Source organism: Rhinoderma darwinii, chromosome 4, assembly GCF_050947455.1.
Source record: "Rhinoderma darwinii isolate aRhiDar2 chromosome 4, aRhiDar2.hap1, whole genome shotgun sequence".
Taxonomy (NCBI): Eukaryota; Metazoa; Chordata; class Amphibia; order Anura; family Rhinodermatidae; genus Rhinoderma; species Rhinoderma darwinii.
Genome location: NC_134690.1, coordinates 231,876,857 through 231,896,203, shown reverse-complemented (window position 1 = coordinate 231,896,203; position 19,347 = coordinate 231,876,857). Strand labels below are relative to the sequence as shown.

Genomic DNA, 19,347 nt, shown 5'->3' with positions numbered 1-19,347 from the left:
TAGGGGGCCCTGAAATTCCTGATGGCGGCCCTGTGTGTGAGCGCTGAGACGCTTAGTTTTCTCTTGGAAAGCTGAGCAGCAGGTGTACAGGCTCATAGACTTTCTATTGAGACCGGCTCGGCTTTCCGCATCGTTTTAGCGATTGGTGGGGGTCTCAGTGCTCGTACCCCCACCAATCAAAACTTTTGACCTGTCACTATGACATGTCAGTAGTTTTTTGAATGTTTGCTTACCCTTTAACTTAAATATGAAATCAAGAAAATTGTATGTTTGCTGTGGGACATTTTTCTTTTATCGCAAATATGTTATTAGGGTCACACTGTTTTTTGTGTTTCCACTATGATTGGTTTCCATGTAAAGTATCCCCTTGTGTACCACATCCATTAATCTTGGTTCATCTACATAGACAAAACTTGGTGGCAAAGTTAATATCTTTACTTAAATACACATCTATAATTAGTAAGATATAGTAAGACTGACACAAATTATAAATCCCTTAAAATTAAACCAATTTTATATTGTTCTGCTCCAGGGGAAGGACAGTAGAAAGCACTCCATATTACACAGATTTTCCAACATGTTGAAGATAAATGTTCAATTTCCACATGCTTCCCTGTTCTTGTAGAAAGGCGAAGTATTAAATCCCATATAGTTAACACATAAGAGTACAATGATGACCAAGTAATGTATAGATAAGACCTCTGGCCACCTATCTTTGGTATCTGCTTTAAGGCCCTTGTACGTTGGCCAATTATCGGGCAAACGAGCGTTCACAGAACGTTCATTCCCAATAATTGCCCTGGGTAAACAGGGCAACGATCAGCTGATGAACGAGCAAACGCTCGTCCATCGGCTGATTGCATCGTTCTAAATGCCTAAACTCTTAGGGTATGTTCACACGCTGAGTCAAAAACGTCTGAAAATACGGAGCTATTTTCAAGGGAAAACAACTGCTGATTTTCAGACGTTTTTTAAGCCACTCCCGATTTTCGCTGCGTTTTTTGCTGCGTTTTTTACATCTGTTTTTGGAGCTGTTTTTCCATAGAGTCAATGAAAAACGCCTCCAAAAACGTCATTTTACGGGCCATATTTTGACAGCGACGTGTAAAATAAAGGCTCGTGGGAACAGAACATCATAATTCCCATTGAAAGCAATGGGCAGATGTTTGTAGGCGTATTAGGGGCGTTTTTTCAGGCGTAATTCGAGGCGTAAAACGCCCGAATTACGTCTGAAAACACTGCGTGTGAACATTCCCTTATCGTTGTCTGCAGCGAATGTGCAGACAACGTGCTGCCGACATGATAAAAATGTATGTGACGAGCGATCAGAGTAACGAGCGCTCGTCCCCATACTAGCTCATTGTGAAAAGAGCAAACGAGCGTGATCAATGAGCTGTCTCGTTGCTTGGCGCTCCTTTTCACAGCCTACGTCGGGCTTTGTAATACCAGCTTTAGGCCCTGTTCACACTGAGTTTTTTTACGCGTTTTTGCAGTGGAAACCGCGGCAAAAACCACGGCAAAAATGACCGAAATTTCCTTCCATTGATTTCAATGGGAGGTGGAGGCGTTCTGTCCCGCGAGCGGAAAAAAGAAGCAACATGCCCTATAGTGAGGAGTTTTCCACCTCAAAAACCCCATTGTAATCAAAACGGAAAAAATACTGCGAACGGCTGAGGCGTTTTTTTAGCAAAAGCTGCTTCTTTTTTTCTCCTTTCCCTGTTGAAGAAAGAGGTATAAAATGCTGCAAAGAACGTGGCAAAAAAACAAAACAAAACACATCAAAGAAACGCCTGTGGTGCAAAACCACTTAAAAAAAAAAGCGGAGCTGATTTTTCCAGGCAGAATATTCTGCCTGCAAGAAACCTCTGTGTGAACAGGGCCTTAGACTCCCAGTCAGCAGTTGAGCTTGCGTAGATCAAATTCAACTGACTATGTAGTCATATCTATGGACTACCATTATTATAATCCAGGCTGCCTTAAAGGGGTTGTCAAGTTTTTTATTTTATTTATTTATTTATTTATTTGTAGTATAGGAAATCATACAGTTTTTTAATATACATGTATTAGAAATTATGTTCACATACCATTCTTAGGCCCTGTTCACACAGGTTTTTTTTACGCTGATTTTGACGTGTCTAATAATAAATGTGATGCTGTATAAACAAATTAATGTATATAAGAAGATTGTTAATAAACCTTACATTTCTGGCTTTTTTTTTTAGAAAAGATGAAAAAGAATATGCACTGAAGCAAATTGAAGGTACAGGGATATCCATGTCCGCCTGTAGAGAAATTGCAGTAAGTGTGAATCAATTTTTTATGGGTTATTATTTATATTATTTATAATATAATTATTAAGCATTTCCATGCTACATAAGCACACCTTAGCTTATACTGTACGCAGCTGATCGAACACATTCTCACTCTGTATGTACCCAAAATGACTTAATACTAAATAAACCACTTAAATAAAGTTCTAATCTAAATAAACCACCATGGATTCCATATCTTACCGGCTTGTTTGATCATTGTCCAGTTTTGCTTAACATGGTCAGTCTGTCCACACAATATACTGTACATCATTCAACCATAACACATCTTTGTTCAAACGTCGCGGTCAGTTTTTTTTGGTGATATTTTACTATACTTGTGGCAAAACCACTATTTGGCCATGATTTGCGAAAATTGGCCACGACGTGTTAACATAACCTAAAACCACTGACCGGTGAAGTGAATAACATTTAATTATCTCGTGACAATGGCGCCTGTCAAAGGGTGGGATATATTTGGCAGCAAGTGAACAGCCAGTTGTTGAAGTTGATTGAAAAATGGGCAAGCGTAAGGATCTGAGTGACATCATAAGGAGCCAAATTGTGATGGCTAGACAAATGGGTCAGGGAGTTTCCAAAACGGCAGGTCTTGGTATGCAGTGGTTAGAACCTACCAAAACTAGTTGAAGGTAGAACAACCGGTGAATCAGCGACCGGGTCATGGGTCATGAATACTTATTGATTCAGGTTGGGCGCTAAGTCTATCCTGTCTGGTTCGATCTCACAATAAGAGCAACTGTAGCATAAATTGCTGCAGAACGGTGAGAATTCTCATGCTGACCCCTGTCCATCGCCAAAAGCGCTTACAATGGCCACATGAGCATCAGAACTGGGCCATGGAGAAACGGAAAAAGTTTGCCTTATCTGATAAATCACGTTTTCTCTTACTTCATGTGGTTGGACTGATGTGTGTACATTGCTTTCTTGGGGAACAGATGACGCCAGTGTGATGCTTTGAGTAATGTTCTGCTAGGAAACCTTGCAGGTTTTCACGTGCCCTTGGCATTTATATGGATGTTACTTTGACATGTACCTCCTACCTAAACAGAACAAGTGGGGCAACTGTATTTCCCAATAGCAGTAGCCTCTTTCACCAGAATAATCTACCATACCATACCACAAAAAAAATTCAGGATTGGTTTCAAGAACATGACAAAGAGTTCTAGGTGTTGACAGCCTTCAAATTCCCCAGCTATACAGTGAAGGAAATAAGTATTTGATCCCTTGCTGATTTTGTAAGTTTGCCTACTGTCAAAGACACGAACAGTCTAGAATTTTTAGGCTAGGTTAATTTTACCAGTGAGAGATAGATTATATTAAAAAAAAAAACAGAAAATCACATTGTCAAAATTATATATATTTATTTGCATTGTGCACAGAGAAATAAGTATTTGATCCCTTTGGCAAACAAGACTTAATACTTGGTGGCAAAACCCTTGTTGGCAAGCACAGCGGTCAGACGTTTTTTTTTTAGTTGATGATGAGGTTTGCACACATGTTAGATGGAATTTTGGCCCACTCCTCTTTGCAGATCATCTGTAAATCATTAAGATTTCGAGGCTGTCGCTTGGCAACTCGGATCTTCAGCTCCCTCCATAAGTTTTCGATGGGATTAAGGTCTGGAGACTGGCTAGGCCACTCCATGACCTTAATGTGCTTCTTTTTGAGCCACTCCTTTGTTGCCTTGGCTGTATGTTTCGGGTCATTGTCGTGCTGGAAGACCGAGCCACGAGCCATTTTTAATGTCCTGGTGGAAGGAAGGAGGGTGTCACTGAGGATTTGACGGTACATGGCTCCATCCATTCTCCCATTGATGCGGTGAAGTAGTCCTGTGCCCTTAGCAGAGAAACACCCCCAAAACATAATGTTTCCACCTCCATGCTTGACAGTGGGGACGGTGTTCTTTGGGTCATAGGCAGCATTTCTCTTCCTCCAAACACGGCGAGTACCGTTAATGCCAAAGAGCTCAATTTTAGTCTCATCTGACCACAGCACCTTCTCCCAATCACTCTCAGTATCATCCAGATGTTCATTTGCAAACTTCAGACGGGCCTGTACATGTGCCTTCTTGAGCAGGGGGACCTTGCGGGCACTGCAGGATTTTAATCCATTACGGCGTAATTTGTTACCAATGGTTTTCTTGGTGACTGTGGTCCCAGCTGCCTTGAGATCATTAACAAGTTCCCCCCGTGTAGTTTTCGGCTGAGCTCTTACCTTCCTCAGGATCAAGGATACCCCACGAGGTGAGATTTTGCATGGAGATCGATGTCGATTGACAGTCATTTTGTATGTCTTCCATTTTCTTACTATTGCACCAACAGTTGTCTCCTTCTCACCCAGCGTCTTACTTATGGTTTTGTAGCCCATTCCAGCCTTGTGCAGGTCTATGATCTTGTCCCTGACATCCTTAGAAAGCTCTTTGGTCTTGCCCATGTTGTAGAGGTTAGAGTCAGACTGATTAATTGAGTCTGTGGACAGGAAATTAACCTATCCTAAAAATTCTAGACTGTTCATGTCTTTGACAGTGGGCAAACTTACAAAATCAGCAAGGGATCAAATACTTATTTCCTTCACTGTATATCTGATCGAACATCCGTGGGATGTGCTGGAAAAACATGTCTAATCCATGGAGGCCCCACCACGCAACTTGCAGTACTTATTAAAGCACGCGGGCTATTTCCCTGTTTAAATATGTGAAGCAGTGCAAGGTAGTCTTGTGTATTGGCTTACCTGCTTTATTTCTTGGGTATCCGCTTTGTTCAGGGCTGCCTTTGGGCAATGAAGGAACCGGAGGTCAGTCTCTTAATGCAAGTCTATGAGAATCACATTGAGGCTTTCATAGACTTGCATTAAGAAACTGACTTCTGGTCCCAACAGCAGACGCTGTAGGATTTAGGGAGCCAGAATAGAGATCACATGGCTCAATGGCAGCCCAGGACCGAGCGGCTAAACCTGAAATAAAGTACCAGATAAGCCAATACACCGGACTGCCTTGTATTTCATTACATTTTCAAACGGGGGCAGAAAAAATAAATAGCGAGGTGCGATTTTCGCTTTAGTTTTTTCCTCCCCTTCTTCCAAAAGCCGTAACTTTTTTATATTTCCATCAATATTGCCGTATGAGGGCTTTTTTTTTGCGGGACGAGTTGTGGATTTTCACAGCACCATTTATTGTACCATATAATGTAGTGGGAAACTGGAGAAAAAAAATCTTTGTGGGGTGGAATAGGAAAAAAACAGCGATTCCTCAATCTTTTGGGTGGTTTTATTTTTAGTGCGTTCACCATGCAGTAAAAACGGCATGTTAACTTTATTCTGCGGGTCGATACGATTACAGCGATTTCAAATACTTTTTTTTAATGTTTTACTACTTTTACAAGCAAAAAAACTGATCGCCATATTCTGAGAGCCATCCGTTTTTTATTTTTTGGTCGATATAGCGGAATGAGGGCTTATTTTTTTGTGGGGAGATCTGTAGTTTATATTGGTACCATTTTGGCGTACATGATACTTTGTGATCACTTCTTATTTCATTTTTTGTGGGAGATGAAGTGACCACAAAACAGCAATTCTGAAGTTTTTTTATTTTTTACGGCATTCACCGTGCAGACTAAATAATAATATATTGTAATAGTTCAGACTTTTACGGACGCATTGATACCAGTTATATAAATTTTTTATTTGTTTTACTTTGTGCTTGAGGGTGAATGGGAAAAGGTTTTGTTTTTTTTAAATTTTTATTTTGTTTAATTTAAAAAAAAAACAAAAAAAAACACATTATTTTACTGTTTTTTACTTGTCCCCCTAGGGGACTTGAACCAGCGATCTACTAATGTATTACAGTATATTGTGATTCTGACAGTTGCCTATGAAGCCATACCGGAGACAGGGCTTCATAGGAGTACAAAAATGGTGGACCTGAGGGCCTTCATCAGGACACCAGGCTACCATGCCAACCAACGGTACCACACGATCGTGCCACAGGGGCGGGGGCATTGGAATGTTTCAGGGGGTCGCCCCTTCTTTTCAGTGATTTAAATGCCGCTTTAGATATTGACTGCGGCATTTAACGGGTTAAACTAGCGGGATCGCGCTCGAGCGGCATCCCGCTCGTTATCCGGAAGTGTCGGCTGTAACACACAGTCGACACACTCGCCCTATGGCGCGGGCTCAGCCTATGAGCCCGCTCAATACTCCCCCACCCGACCTGCGCCATATATACTGTGGTTGTCGGTAAGGGGTTAAAGGATCTGCTGCTAAAATCTTGCTGCAAGATATCACAGGACACCTTCAGAAGTTTTGTGGAGTCCATGCCTCAATAGGTAATCCATCAGGTGTGTAACTGGCCACTGAGGATCCAAAAATACACTCCTCAACATTGAAATTGAAATGCCAAGAAAGACAAGCCGTAAGGTTATACAAATCGAGGAAGTAGCAGATGTCGCTAAGATCTGCAAATGATCACATTTTCAAGCACCGAGCTCCAATCTGTGGCATGTGGGAGGGGCATAAAAGCCAGATTGAAAGCAATGTTTTTTAGCCACATGAAACCTCAAAAATGTAATCAATTGTCGTGGGATAATTGTGCAATGCCCCCTGCTCGTCGACGTGCCAGTTATCGCCACTTGTTGCAAACTAAGATGGACAAAATCCTTGAACTAAGAGACCTTGGTTTATCACTCTAGCAGATTGCTAAACGCCTAGGCCGAGATGTCATCACTGTTCAACGTTGCATGTCCCGGAGGTTGGGAGAGCAACGAAAATGACAGCAAGAGGACCTTGCACGGACGGATCCTCTGTTGGAAGAATGGCACGTAGTGATCCATTCTGTACTGCAAGTGAAATTGAACATCACATCCCAAGCCTAGGGCGGCAAGCAGTGTTAACACAAATCGCCCGAAGACGTTTGCACGATATTGAGCTACGAGACAGACTTCCAGCTACAGGTGTTCCATTGACCACACGCCACCGCTCCCAAAGGCTATCATGGTGCACAGCAAGACTGAAATGGGGGCCCACTTTTGTCTTGGATGCAATGATAGCCGGAGATTGGTCTGGAGACCATGTGGGCAATGCCATTCAGCGTCATATAACATTCCTCAGACAACCATTAACCCTTTCATGACCAAGGGTCGTTTATGCCCCTGTGTCCAGGTCCAATTTTCCATTTCTGATATGCACTTCTTTAAAGAGAACCTTTCACCTGCCTATACGTGAAGCAGCTGAGTGCAGCATGTAATAAGCAGGGCTGCACAAACCCTGGGGCACAATAAAAAAAATGTCCTATCCTCCTCTGTTATTTAGATATTGGTGCCGATATATTTGGCGCCCCCCCTGAACTGTTAATGGGGCATGTAATTGGCAAGGGGAAGTGTAACATCGCTGTGACACTGTCCAATCCGCTACGGATAGTGTCACAGCAAGAGCTGGAGAGAGGAGAGCGTGTGCGTGCGCATGCGCAGCTCGGAGCCGTGCAAGCAAGTGCATGCACGTGCGCACGCTCTCACTCTTTGGCTCTCAGCAGACAAGGACAACAAGACTGTGAGAGCTGAAGTTTGAGTGAGAGCATGCGCGCACAGCTCCGATGCTGCTGCCTATGATACTCCCACCGCCATGGAACAGAAGAAAAAGAAGATTAATTCACATTTACTGCTCATTTACTCCTGTCATACGGAGCTATGGATGGGGACGAGCGGTCGTTACTCCGATTGCTCGTCCCTATACATTATTATCATGTCGGCAGCGCGGGAGATGTGCTGCCGATAATGATAATATTTAACGTTTTTAAAACAGTACGATCAGAAGACCGAGCTTTTGCTCTTTCATCTGCTGATCACTACCCTGTTTACACAGGGCAATCATCGATAACGAGCTTTATATGAAGACTCGTCTGCACGATAATCGCCCAGTGTAAAACCCACTTTAGGTAGCTCAGTTTTCACCTGTGCTGTGCAGGCCAGGAGTGTGTTATCAGTCAACTTCTTATCACTGGAGGGAAGGGGTTAGAACGACAGATGACTGCTCTTGTACTGCTGAATGCTCTATTCACACCATTCCCAGGCTATACAGGTATACTTTTTAAATATATACATTACAAAAAGATGTATTTTTGTATGCGCTCAGTATCTTTTTAATACTTCCTCACACGTTTCTGGAGATACACTTTTAAAAAATATTATTTCCATTAATTAATTGGCATGAATTGGTTAAAGTTTTATAGATGACCATATATCTAAATGTGTTTTTCCCCTTAAGAGGCAGCTGGGTGTATAGGGGGCAGCAGAGTATATAAGAGGCAGCAGAGTATATAAGGGGCAGCAAAGTTTTTAGGAGGCAGCATAGCATATAGGGGCAGCGGAGTATATAGGGGGCAGCAAGGTTTATAGGAGCAGCAGAGTATATAGGGGCAGCAGAGTAAATAGGGGGCCGCACTGATATCTTCATTTATATCTGTTCTTTATTGAACACCCCCTTACAGAGACATAAATACACACACTGTAACATATACACATACAAACACTTATATACGCAAATATATACACAGAGACATATATACACACACATAGAAACTTACCATCTCTCCTTGCTGACAGGATCACAGGTTTCTTGTAGGACGGGCTGTGGGCGGATCTTTCTACTCGGCTCTTGTTTACTCTGTGTGTGTGTGTGTGTGTGTGTGTGTGTGTGTGTGTGTAACTAAGAGCAGGGGCAAAGCCCAGTGGCGCCCCCTACATGCTGTGAGGCTCGCACACCCCTAAGGCCGGCCCTGTCTGTGTTTATAACCGAGAGAATGACTTGATTTAAACTCACAGCAAGGACCTTACCCAAGACCTTTCAGTCACTTTTGAGTAACCATATGGTTCTACAGCACTACAACAGAAGCATCATAGAAGGAGGGATATAGAGTGCCCATATTGATGGTACCATTCTACATGGCAAGCAACTCGAGGCTAAGTTCATTACAGTAACGCTTATAAATGTCAGCAGGAAGCTCATCTGGATCAGGGGATTTTCTGGGGGGAATGGTGGCTATAGCAGATTTAATCTTATAAAGTGTAAGGGGGGCCTCTAAACATGTCCATCTGTGCACTGGTAAGCTTGGGGAATAGTACTTCCTGGAAATGAGATTAGTAAAATATATTTAAAGCATTAAGATATGGAAACTGAAGAACTGCATAGCTGGCACTAGCCATCTTTGATTGACAAGATGGCTGATGGACCTGAGCTATCACTAGTAATATATGCTAATTGCTTCACTGATTGGTTACCCAACTCAAAGTTCCTTTGTTTGTGAAAAAACATTTGATTCTTCACTTTAAGGGTTAATAACTGGGAGTAGGAGCTCTGAAGGCACTTCCAAGTGGACATATTAGGCACAGACAGGTTCTCCGTTCAGCAGCTTCCAAAAATTCTCATCAGGTCTCCTCAGACTCTCTAGTGGTATATTTGACATAAAAGACTGATGACTTAAAGCATCCACTGAGGAATGCCGTAGCCACATCCCATAATGTAATCAATGTGTTGGGAGGGAGATTAACCTTGAAGAATCCCTTGAGTTGGTTATGGATTCTGTCTGGTTGAGGAAATTGGGATAATCAGAAGGGGTAAATACCCCTAGCTGGGGGTGAGCTGAGGGGATCTGTAGAAATTCACTGCAGAGAATAGTCAGATATTATTTTTTTTTTAGGGAGATATCTCATATCGTAGTACCTATAATACCTAGTGGCCTACAATACATAAGCAATACATAATTTCAACATATGTTCATCAATGATTGTCTGAAGTTAAAAAAAATAATAATAATAATAATAAACAATCCACGTAGACTAGGGCTGTGCAATTATGATCAAAATCACAATTAATTTAACATGTAACCTCGATTACGATTATTGACCGATTATTAAGGCCACACCCCTTTTCCCCATTCCCTACACCATTGAATTCATATTTATCCCCTGAGCCTGCTGTATACTACTGTGTTAAATATACCCCCTGACACTGCCTCCACACATTATAATGCCCCTGTTACTGCCTCCACGCAGAATAATGCCCTTATAATTGCCCCCACACAGTATAATGCCCCCATAGAGTATAATGCCCTCCATAACTGCCCTCCACAGCATAATGTCCCCCATAGATGCCTCTACATAGTATAATTCCCTCATAACTGACTTCCACGCAGTATAATGCCCCTATAGCTGCATCCCACACAGTATAAAGTCCCCATAGCTGCCCCCGCACTGTATAATGCCCCCACAGCTGCCCCCAATAGTGCTTGATAAAAATAATAATATACATAATCCCCTAACCCCCGTTCCAACGATGAGTGGAGCAGATCCTTCTGCTTGTCTGCTCTGTGTGGCACGGTGCAGATGACGTCACTGCCTCGCGTCCGATGATACATAGTGAATGGTAGAGCAGGGGACCATTGAATTAAACGGTATCTGCTTCCTGAAGATGAAGATACAGTTTAAACCGGGAAAAGGTAATTTCTAAAACCGAAATTTTGCGTCAGAAGCAGAACTTGGCTCAGAAAGCGACACAAGTTCTGCTTCTGCCACTGGACCCCCAGCCCTATTGTGGTGGACGCAGCTGTCATAGTTGAAGCGTCAGGAGCAGGGCCTAGTAATGTAGTCCCTCCCGCAATGTGGGATCCTGCAGTTTCTTTCTCTCCCCAAATTCCACCATTTACAGCGACTCCAGCCATCAACACTTATGTCGCAAATTTTACCCCCTATAATTTTTTTTATTTGTTTGTAGGCGATCAGGTCCTGGAACTAATTGTCCAGCAGACAAATTTATATGCCAGGCAATTTGTCACCCAAAATCCAAGGTTTTACTATGCCAGAGGATGGATCCCCACAACAGTCTGTGAGATTAACATTTTTTTGGGAATTACCCTAAACATTGGGATAGTAAAAAAACCTTCTATCTGCTCCTACTGGGCTACCAGCGCTATCCACAGCACCTCTGTTTTTGCTGCTGTCATGGCCTGAACACAATATGAGACTATAATGCGTTTCATGCATTTCTCGGACAATTCACAAATCCCCCCCAAGAAGTGAACCAGGCTATGAACACCTCAACAAATTGAGACCCCTTACCTCCCTCCTATCTGAGTCATTTGTAAACTTATACACCCAAGGCCAAAAAATAGCGGTAGACGAGTCCCTTATGTCCTTCAAGGCCCGTCTATCGTTTCGCCAATACATTCCCTTTCAAAAGAGCCCGATACAGTGTGAAACTTTATAAGGTGTGCGAGAGCACATTGGGCTCCACCTGTGGATTTTTCATTTATGAGGGCTGGGTCCGCCACCTTAATCCCCCAGGATGCCCAGAGGATATTGGAATTAGTGGGAAAAATCGTCTGGGAACTTTCCTGCAGAAAGGGTACCATGTGTACACCGACAATTACTACACCAGTGTCCCCCTGAACAGATTTAAATCGTCACCTTGTTTGAATCCTTTCTTATTCCAGGGACTTCAGTCTCATTGACAAAGATCTACGCCAATCATAAAAAGAACAAAAAAATTAATGGGGAATACTGTATGGCCGAAGGAAAATAGGAATGAGCTTGTCAGTGCAAGAAATTATGCAAAGAATGCAGAAAGGAAATAGGATGGTCAAGAAGGCTATAATATTGAAAAAAATATAGGGAAATGCGCTTTTTTTTTTATAACAGACAGGTTGTATTATGACTTTAGCATCCCCTTAGAAAAATATCTAGTTGATTATAAGAGCCAATGCCCGAAGTGTGGCAAACTGAAATCCTCCCTATTTCACGTTTTTTTGACCTGTAGTCCCATTCAACTCTATATAGGGGAAGTAGAAGATGTAAAAAATTTAAAAAATTCAAATGAAAATCCCAATAATTGCTGCGTCCTGAAAGGGTTAAATTGTGTTGCTTATTATATAATGCTCCATTGACAGACCTCCATTGAAAATCCTATTCTTGGCAGGCAATCAGTATGCACAGAAAATCGCTTGCATTACATTCCTTGTAGGCGACATGAGAAAGATTAGTTTGAATGGAATAAATGATTCATTGTTGAGAAGTTCACTACAGCCTTTAATTCATTGCTGTGAAATACTCCTACATAAAAAATATTAATCTATTATAGATACACTTTTTAATGCTGTCATTGTCTTCATTTAGTTAGTTTTATACTGAATTTCCTAGTTAATATCTTGATGTAATGTATTTTCACCACTGCAATTGGAAATAGCTAATACCAGTATTATTAGTGTTGTGTAATTGCTAAAGTTTACCTCTCGAAAGAATTTAAAAAAAAACAATCACCCCATAGGCAGCTGTAGATGTATATTAAATGTACTGCAGTCGGAAATGTTACATAGGTTGGAAGAAGACACATGCCCATTAAGTTCAACCTTTCTCAGACCTAGATGTTTGACCTAGAGAAAGCCAAAAGACAAATCTCCTAATCAACATATGCCAACTTTTCCTCATGGCTCAGTTGGCTAAAACGGACAGCGTATTATAAGGGATTTTGTGATTTCCACCTTAAAACACCCCTTAGCGGGTAGGGACTTTGCACAGGGAATGAGCTGTGCTATGTAGCTGGGCTATTTCTGGTGTGATGCTGGTGCTGTGCTCAGCACTCTTATGTATCCCTACTTCTACTCCCATTGCCTCTCACAAAATGCAGTCTCATAGACACTGGGAGGCAGAAAGAGAAACTGTCACTACAATGCCATCTTCCCTGTCTACTATTTAGGGCTTGTCCACATGTAGCAGAATTGCTGCGTATTTTCTGTCTGGAATTGCAGCAGAATATAGTAGCAGCAAAGTTGGTGAGATTTAACAAATGTCATCCACACGCTGCGTAAAAATTCTGACACGAAATTGGCCTGCGGTGCATATTTTTCGTAACGCAGCATGTCAATTCCTGCTGCAGAATGTGAACTGAATTGCTGTGTTTTTCTGAGGAGATGTCAACATCTCTCATCTCCCAGTATTGAGAAAAACACGGCAAAATACTCACCATTTTCTGCAGTAAAAAACACAGGAAATGGTTTGTTTTTTCCACAGCGGAATGTCTGCTACATTCAACGGAATTGCTGCAGAAATTTTCTGCAGCAATTCCGTTATGTGTGGACAAGCCCTTCCTGTTTTACTGCAGGCAGTCTTTTGTGGTTTGTTTTAAAATAAAACCCGAGACATTACCTGTAAAAGGATCACTATAGAGTTTATCTAGTTTTTACTCCTTTTTCACTTGTATTACTGCCTTTCCATTCCCTTTATTAACCTATGTGTGTCTGCCGTGATTCACAAAATACATTTATTCACTAAACTAAGCACACTAAATATCAAACACCGTACGTTGCAGATAATAGATATATAAAAACAGAATAGTATCATTATACTTAATACAAATAATAGCCATCAACACGTAATGTACTAATATTATACACGGAACAATACATTAACAATATTCCCAGTACAATACCTTTACCTAACCACATACCTACAAAAGCATATATACGCACACTCACTTATGATCTTCCCCACCTGGCTCTAACTGTCCCTTAAACTGAGGGGTTCAAGAGTATGGGATTATAAGAGGCTATAGGTCTATTGAGAGGGGAGCTGCAAATGTATTACGCAGGACCATATGGATGGGAAATAAGGCCGTGGAATATGGGCTCTAGGGTATAAGACTGGGGGATATGGAGAATTTTTGGTCAAAGAAAGATTGGGGCTTTTATATATATATATATATATATATTACACATGGGGCTCGGTATATATGGGTATGTATATCTAAGTTCCAGGGAATGATGAGTATAGCTTGTTGTCTAGGGGAGGACAGTTAATGCAGTTTGTTGGGGAGGAGAGATTTAAGATAGTTAGACAGCTCGTTGTCTAGGGGTTGCTTCTGTATTGTATGGGGACGGTGTGTTGGTGAGACTGCAGAGCAAGGGCTGAGCTCAATAGCAGTGCTGAGCTTGTCTTTGTCAACAGGAGATCCTGCAGCGCTGCGGTGGTGAATTCGTCTTGATTGTGGTAGCAGTGAGTGGAAGATTGTTAGTGTCGGTGAACTGAACTTTTGAGTACATAAGTGCTTAGCTATTCCCTTCAGCGCATCGGCACACAGCTCAACTCTTTGAGCGCGCTCTACTACTCAAGCCCAACTGGTGAGCTTGCTCCCGAGTCAGACGCAGGCACCTTACTATCGCTTGTACCTGGTCCCCTTGGGTTGGAGTGGTGATATGATGTGTCCGAGCCAACTCGTGGACTAGCAGGGAGGGCAGGTGCCGTGCTCGTCCTGTGTCCTATGAATACAACATAGGATATGCCTCCGGCTACCTTAGCGATACTATTGTCCCCCTGCTGTCTGAGAAGACCGAGAATTAATGGAGATCCTCTGCTCCTCCTTCATTGTAATATACGCATACATTATGTCTGATGGGACAAAATATATATAATGAACACTTCTCTTTACAATGCCCCTGCTGTCGGGGACTCGACAATGCAATTTGGGGAAATGTTTTTCAGGCTGCATTTACCTCCTCAACCTCCGTTGTTACTGGTAAAGGTCTGAAATATACTTTTGGATTTAGGTAATCTCTGCATCACTTATCTACTCGAGGACACTTTCCCATCAGTAACATGTAATCTCAGTCAATGTGCATAGATTACTTTATCTTCTTCTTTATCATTGCATTCTTCTTTTCTTCTTATCTGTATCTGGATTCTTTTGCCGTAGTACGAGTCTTTTCTTTGATTTGATGTTGCATTGTCATCAGTTTCCTTTAGTGTCCTATCCAATTTCATCGTGCCGACTCGTGTAGAACTGCTTTGATTCGCTACGCATTCAGACTTAGAATGGTCTCATCCTGTCTTCTTACAACCTTCTGATAAGTCGATACAGCACCACCTTCAACTTGGTGCGTAGTCAACTTAGGGTGGCATCCTTTGCGACTTGTTACATTGGTACAAACTTTCCAGTAGCTTTCCCTGTAACCTTGCTTGAATATAAAACATCAATGAAGTCGCAGTCTTTGCAGGAAGCTACTTGGGTGATCACCATGGCAGGTTAGCTGTAACTCACGGCCGCAGATGCTTAGTGCATGCATGTGTGCTCCGGCCGCCCTGTGTCCAGTGTCCGTGACCAGTCCTACATCCTGAGTCCAGTGTACATCTATCCTGCACAAGCCTGCTTCCAGTAATCTGGCACCTGCCTGCTTCAGCTACCGGCTATCTGACAGTGTCCAGCCTGCCACCAAGGTACCATCCACCAGTGACTGTCCTATATCTGTCTAGCCAGCTGCTACTCCATTACGGCAGAGTAGCCCAGTGGGTCCACATTCCCAGCGGACGTGACATTAGCATCCCAAAGTAGGAGGTGATGTCTCAATACCTGAAATCTAATTGCAGGTAGGAGCATCGCCTTCCATCTCTCCCCTACTTTACATTCAATCCATCATCTTATGAAGCATTTCATTAATAAAGTTGGCAAATTCCTTTCACAGTGTGGGTATCTTACCTGTCCTTGAGGGTACCTACACACATTTCCCACTCAGATATACAAAGAGTGTAAAATAATCAAACATACAAAATTCCCCCAAAAATTCAATTGCATATAGAGACTCATGCATAAAGTGTAAATATCTCTATTCATCTATAAGCACCTACAGGAAACATGTGTACATGGAATTTACTCCCTTGCTTGCTCCAGCCTTTTTTCATTTTAGTTTTTTCCTCCCCACCTTCCAAAAGCCATAACTTTTTTTTTTCCATCGGGGGGCTTGTTTTTTGAGAGACAAGTTGTAGTTTTTAAGAGCACCATTTATTTACTATATAGTGTACTGGGAAACGAAATCATTGTGAGGTTGAGTGGTAAAAAAACGGCGATTCCTCCATTGTTTTTTTATTGGTACCATTTGGATACATACAACTTTTTGTTCCATTCTATTTAAGGTAACGGAAAATAAAACGCAATTCTGGCAGTTTTATTTTAAAAAAATTACGTTGTTCATCCTGTGGGTTAAATTGTTATATTGTAAGACTTTTACGGCTGCGGCAAACCAATTGTTTATTTTTTTACATTACTTTAGTGGAAAGATGGGAACCTTGTAATATTTCATATTTATATCTTTATATTTGTACCTTTTAATATATATATCTCGTTGTCTAGGGGAAAAGACTGTTAATGCAGCTTGTTGGGGAGGAGAGGGTTAGGATACTTAGCTCATTGTCTAGGTGTTGCATCCGTGAATGGTGCGTTGGTGAGACTGCAGAGAGAGAGCTGGGTTTTGGAGTGATGGTGAACTCATCTTTGTCAATGGGACATCCTGCAGTGTTGCGGTGGGGAGCTGATCTTGATAATGATCCCAGTAAGTAAAAGATCGTTGTGACCAGGGGCGTAACTAGGAAAGACTGGGCCCCATAGCAAACTTTTGACTGGGGCCCCCCCTCCCCTGGGTGTCACACATCCCCCCCTTGTAGATAGTGCCTCTTTTACAGCCCCCCCTGTAGATAACGCCATACAGCCCCCCGCTGTAGAGAACGCCATACAGCCCCCCCTTGTAGGGAACGCCATACAGCGCCCTCCCTGTAGGGAATGCCATACAGCGTCCCCCCTCCCAAAAAAATGCGACCTACAGTGTGTCCTACAAAAGACATGTATCCCCTATCCACAGGATAGGGGATACATGTGTGATCGCTGGCAGCGATAGGGAGAACGGGGGACCGAAAGTCCCCCGAAGTTCTCCATTTCTAACCTCTGACTTCCGGCATCTGCGCAGCTCAATAAAAATGAAAGGAGCGCTGGTCACGCATGCGCACAAGCACGACCGGCGCTCCATTCATTTCTACGGAGCTGCCGACACAGACCCCGGAAGTCCGAGGTTTGTGATGGAGAACTTCAGGGGACTTTCAGTCCCCCGTTCTCCCTATCAATGGCAGCGATCACACATGTATACATGTCTTTTGTTTAATGGCAGAGCGGGGAGATGCCTCCCTGCTCTGCCGTAGTCGTGTTCAGTGGCGTCGCGCTGTAGCAGCAATATCGGCTGCTAGCGGAGCCTCCGGCCATGGTGGGGGCCCGTGCTGGCGGGCGACACGGGCCCCCTCATGTTGCGGGCCCCGTAGCAGCCACTACATCTGCTACGGCGGTAGTTACGCCACTGGTTGTGACGGTGAGCTGAACTCTAAAGCGCACCGGTTCTCAGCTGTCCCTTCAGCGCATCTGCGCGCAGTTCAAAAATTTGAGCTAACCAGCGCTCAGCTGCTTTAGCCCAAAATTAGTCTAGTTCCTGTGGGTCATGGTGATATCACCTCACCGATTCGACTTGTGCACGAGCAGGGGGGCATATTCCGCGCATCACAATATATCTCTTTACCTACATGGCCAAATACTTTAGATCTCATGCTGGCTGTGGAGACAGATGATCACAGACATACAGTGCATTCGGAAAGTCTTCAGACCCTATCACTTTTTTTACATTTTGTTTTGTTGAGGCCTTATGCTAAAATACAGATACAATTAACTATGGTAGTTGCCGGAATACGTCCGGGACAGTAATTTGCTGGGAGTGTCTCTATAAATTCAGGACTGTTGGCAACTGTCAGTGACGCGGTGGCGGTCTGAGCGAGGTCAGTTGACTGGTCCACTCCCGGCACCGACCGTGCTCAGACCGTCATTTACTTGTCTCCATCTGCCCTCCTCCCGCTCCTAAATGCATTAATCGCGGGCCGCAGCCAACTCTTCCCTTGTTTGCACTGCGCATGTACAGTTTGGCGAATATGCAGTGCAACGTTTCGGGGGATGGCGGATAAATCCCAGATGGTGTTTTTTTTTCTGCCGGACACTACAGACGGCAGAAAAAAACACCTGTAAATTTGCAGACGGTTGACAACCCTGCTCGATAGAGGATGGTCCCCATCTTGAGTCCATAAGCCATAATGGCATATGTGGAACTAGGAAGTTTAGCTGTTTATGCGCTAAAAATAAATAAGAGAAAATCATGAATATTTGTGCAAAATATAAATTATGTAATTATGCCCAGATATCATTAGATATTACACCTAGTTCACATCGCGTTTTTTCCTTCCGTCTGCTATATATGTCGGTAATATTGAGAGTGATGTCAGGAGCTACAATATTGGAGTCCCCAGCCAGAGCGTCGGAGCATTCCCGACGTACACGCTAAATGTAGGGCAAAAATGCAATGTGAACTAGGCCTTACTCTCCATTTTGCAACATTCAAATTCAACAGTTTCAAATTTAGTACTATGCATTTTACTTAAATCAAATTATAAAATGTGGAAATCTGACCAAATTAAATCATAAAAGGGGAAATCTGACCAAATTAAATCATAAAAGGGAGAGATTTATCAAAATTCGTACAAAATAGAGTAGTTGCCCATGTCAACCAATTGGCTGCTTTCATTTTTCATAGGGCCACTTCCCCTCTAAGCCTTGATTTATTTGTAAACCTTATTAAGAGCGGAGTTAACAATTGTTAGTGTGTTTCTAGATTAATTTGCATGATAAATTATGCAGTAACCGATTTAAGTAGCAGCAGATGGCTTAAAAGTCACCAATGGGACAACCATGTTTCATAGGACTACAAACTGATCTAAAGTCTTATTAAGGTGCAGTAACTGATCACCGTTCTCTTGCAGTTTGCTGAGCAGGCTAAAAGAAACTTCTGTTCAAAAGCAACTGTGTTCATTCAGTGGCACCAGCCCAATAAAATTATGATTGCGGGCACGGTTGTCACTAAAGTGCTTCCATATGCTTTATATGGGCTATCAAAAATTAGATAACCAGTTACACTATAAAGCATATAATGTTTGTGAATATCATCAATTTAATCTGTCTTATCTTGTGTCTATATAGAATACATTATGAATAAGGCTTCTTTCACACTATCATTAGTATACGTTTAGCTCTCTTCCATGAGCGGAAGAGAGGATCGAAAGCTTTAACGGAAAGCAACGGTTCCGTTAGAATTACCATTGATTTCAATGGTCATTTTTTTGTTTCA

General features: G+C 42.5%; 1 protein-coding gene across 2 annotated transcripts in view; it reads left to right on the top strand.

Moving 5' to 3' along the window:
• The window catches only part of CDK19 (cyclin dependent kinase 19), a 218,101-nt gene that overhangs the window by 101,294 nt on the left and 97,460 nt on the right, over nt 1-19,347 (top strand). For both annotated transcript variants that reach the window (XM_075864229.1, XM_075864228.1), the window contains exon 2: nt 2,223-2,298. In XM_075864229.1, the coding sequence (XP_075720344.1) occupies nt 2,223-2,298 (76 nt within the window). The remainder of the gene's footprint in view (nt 1-2,222; nt 2,299-19,347) is intronic.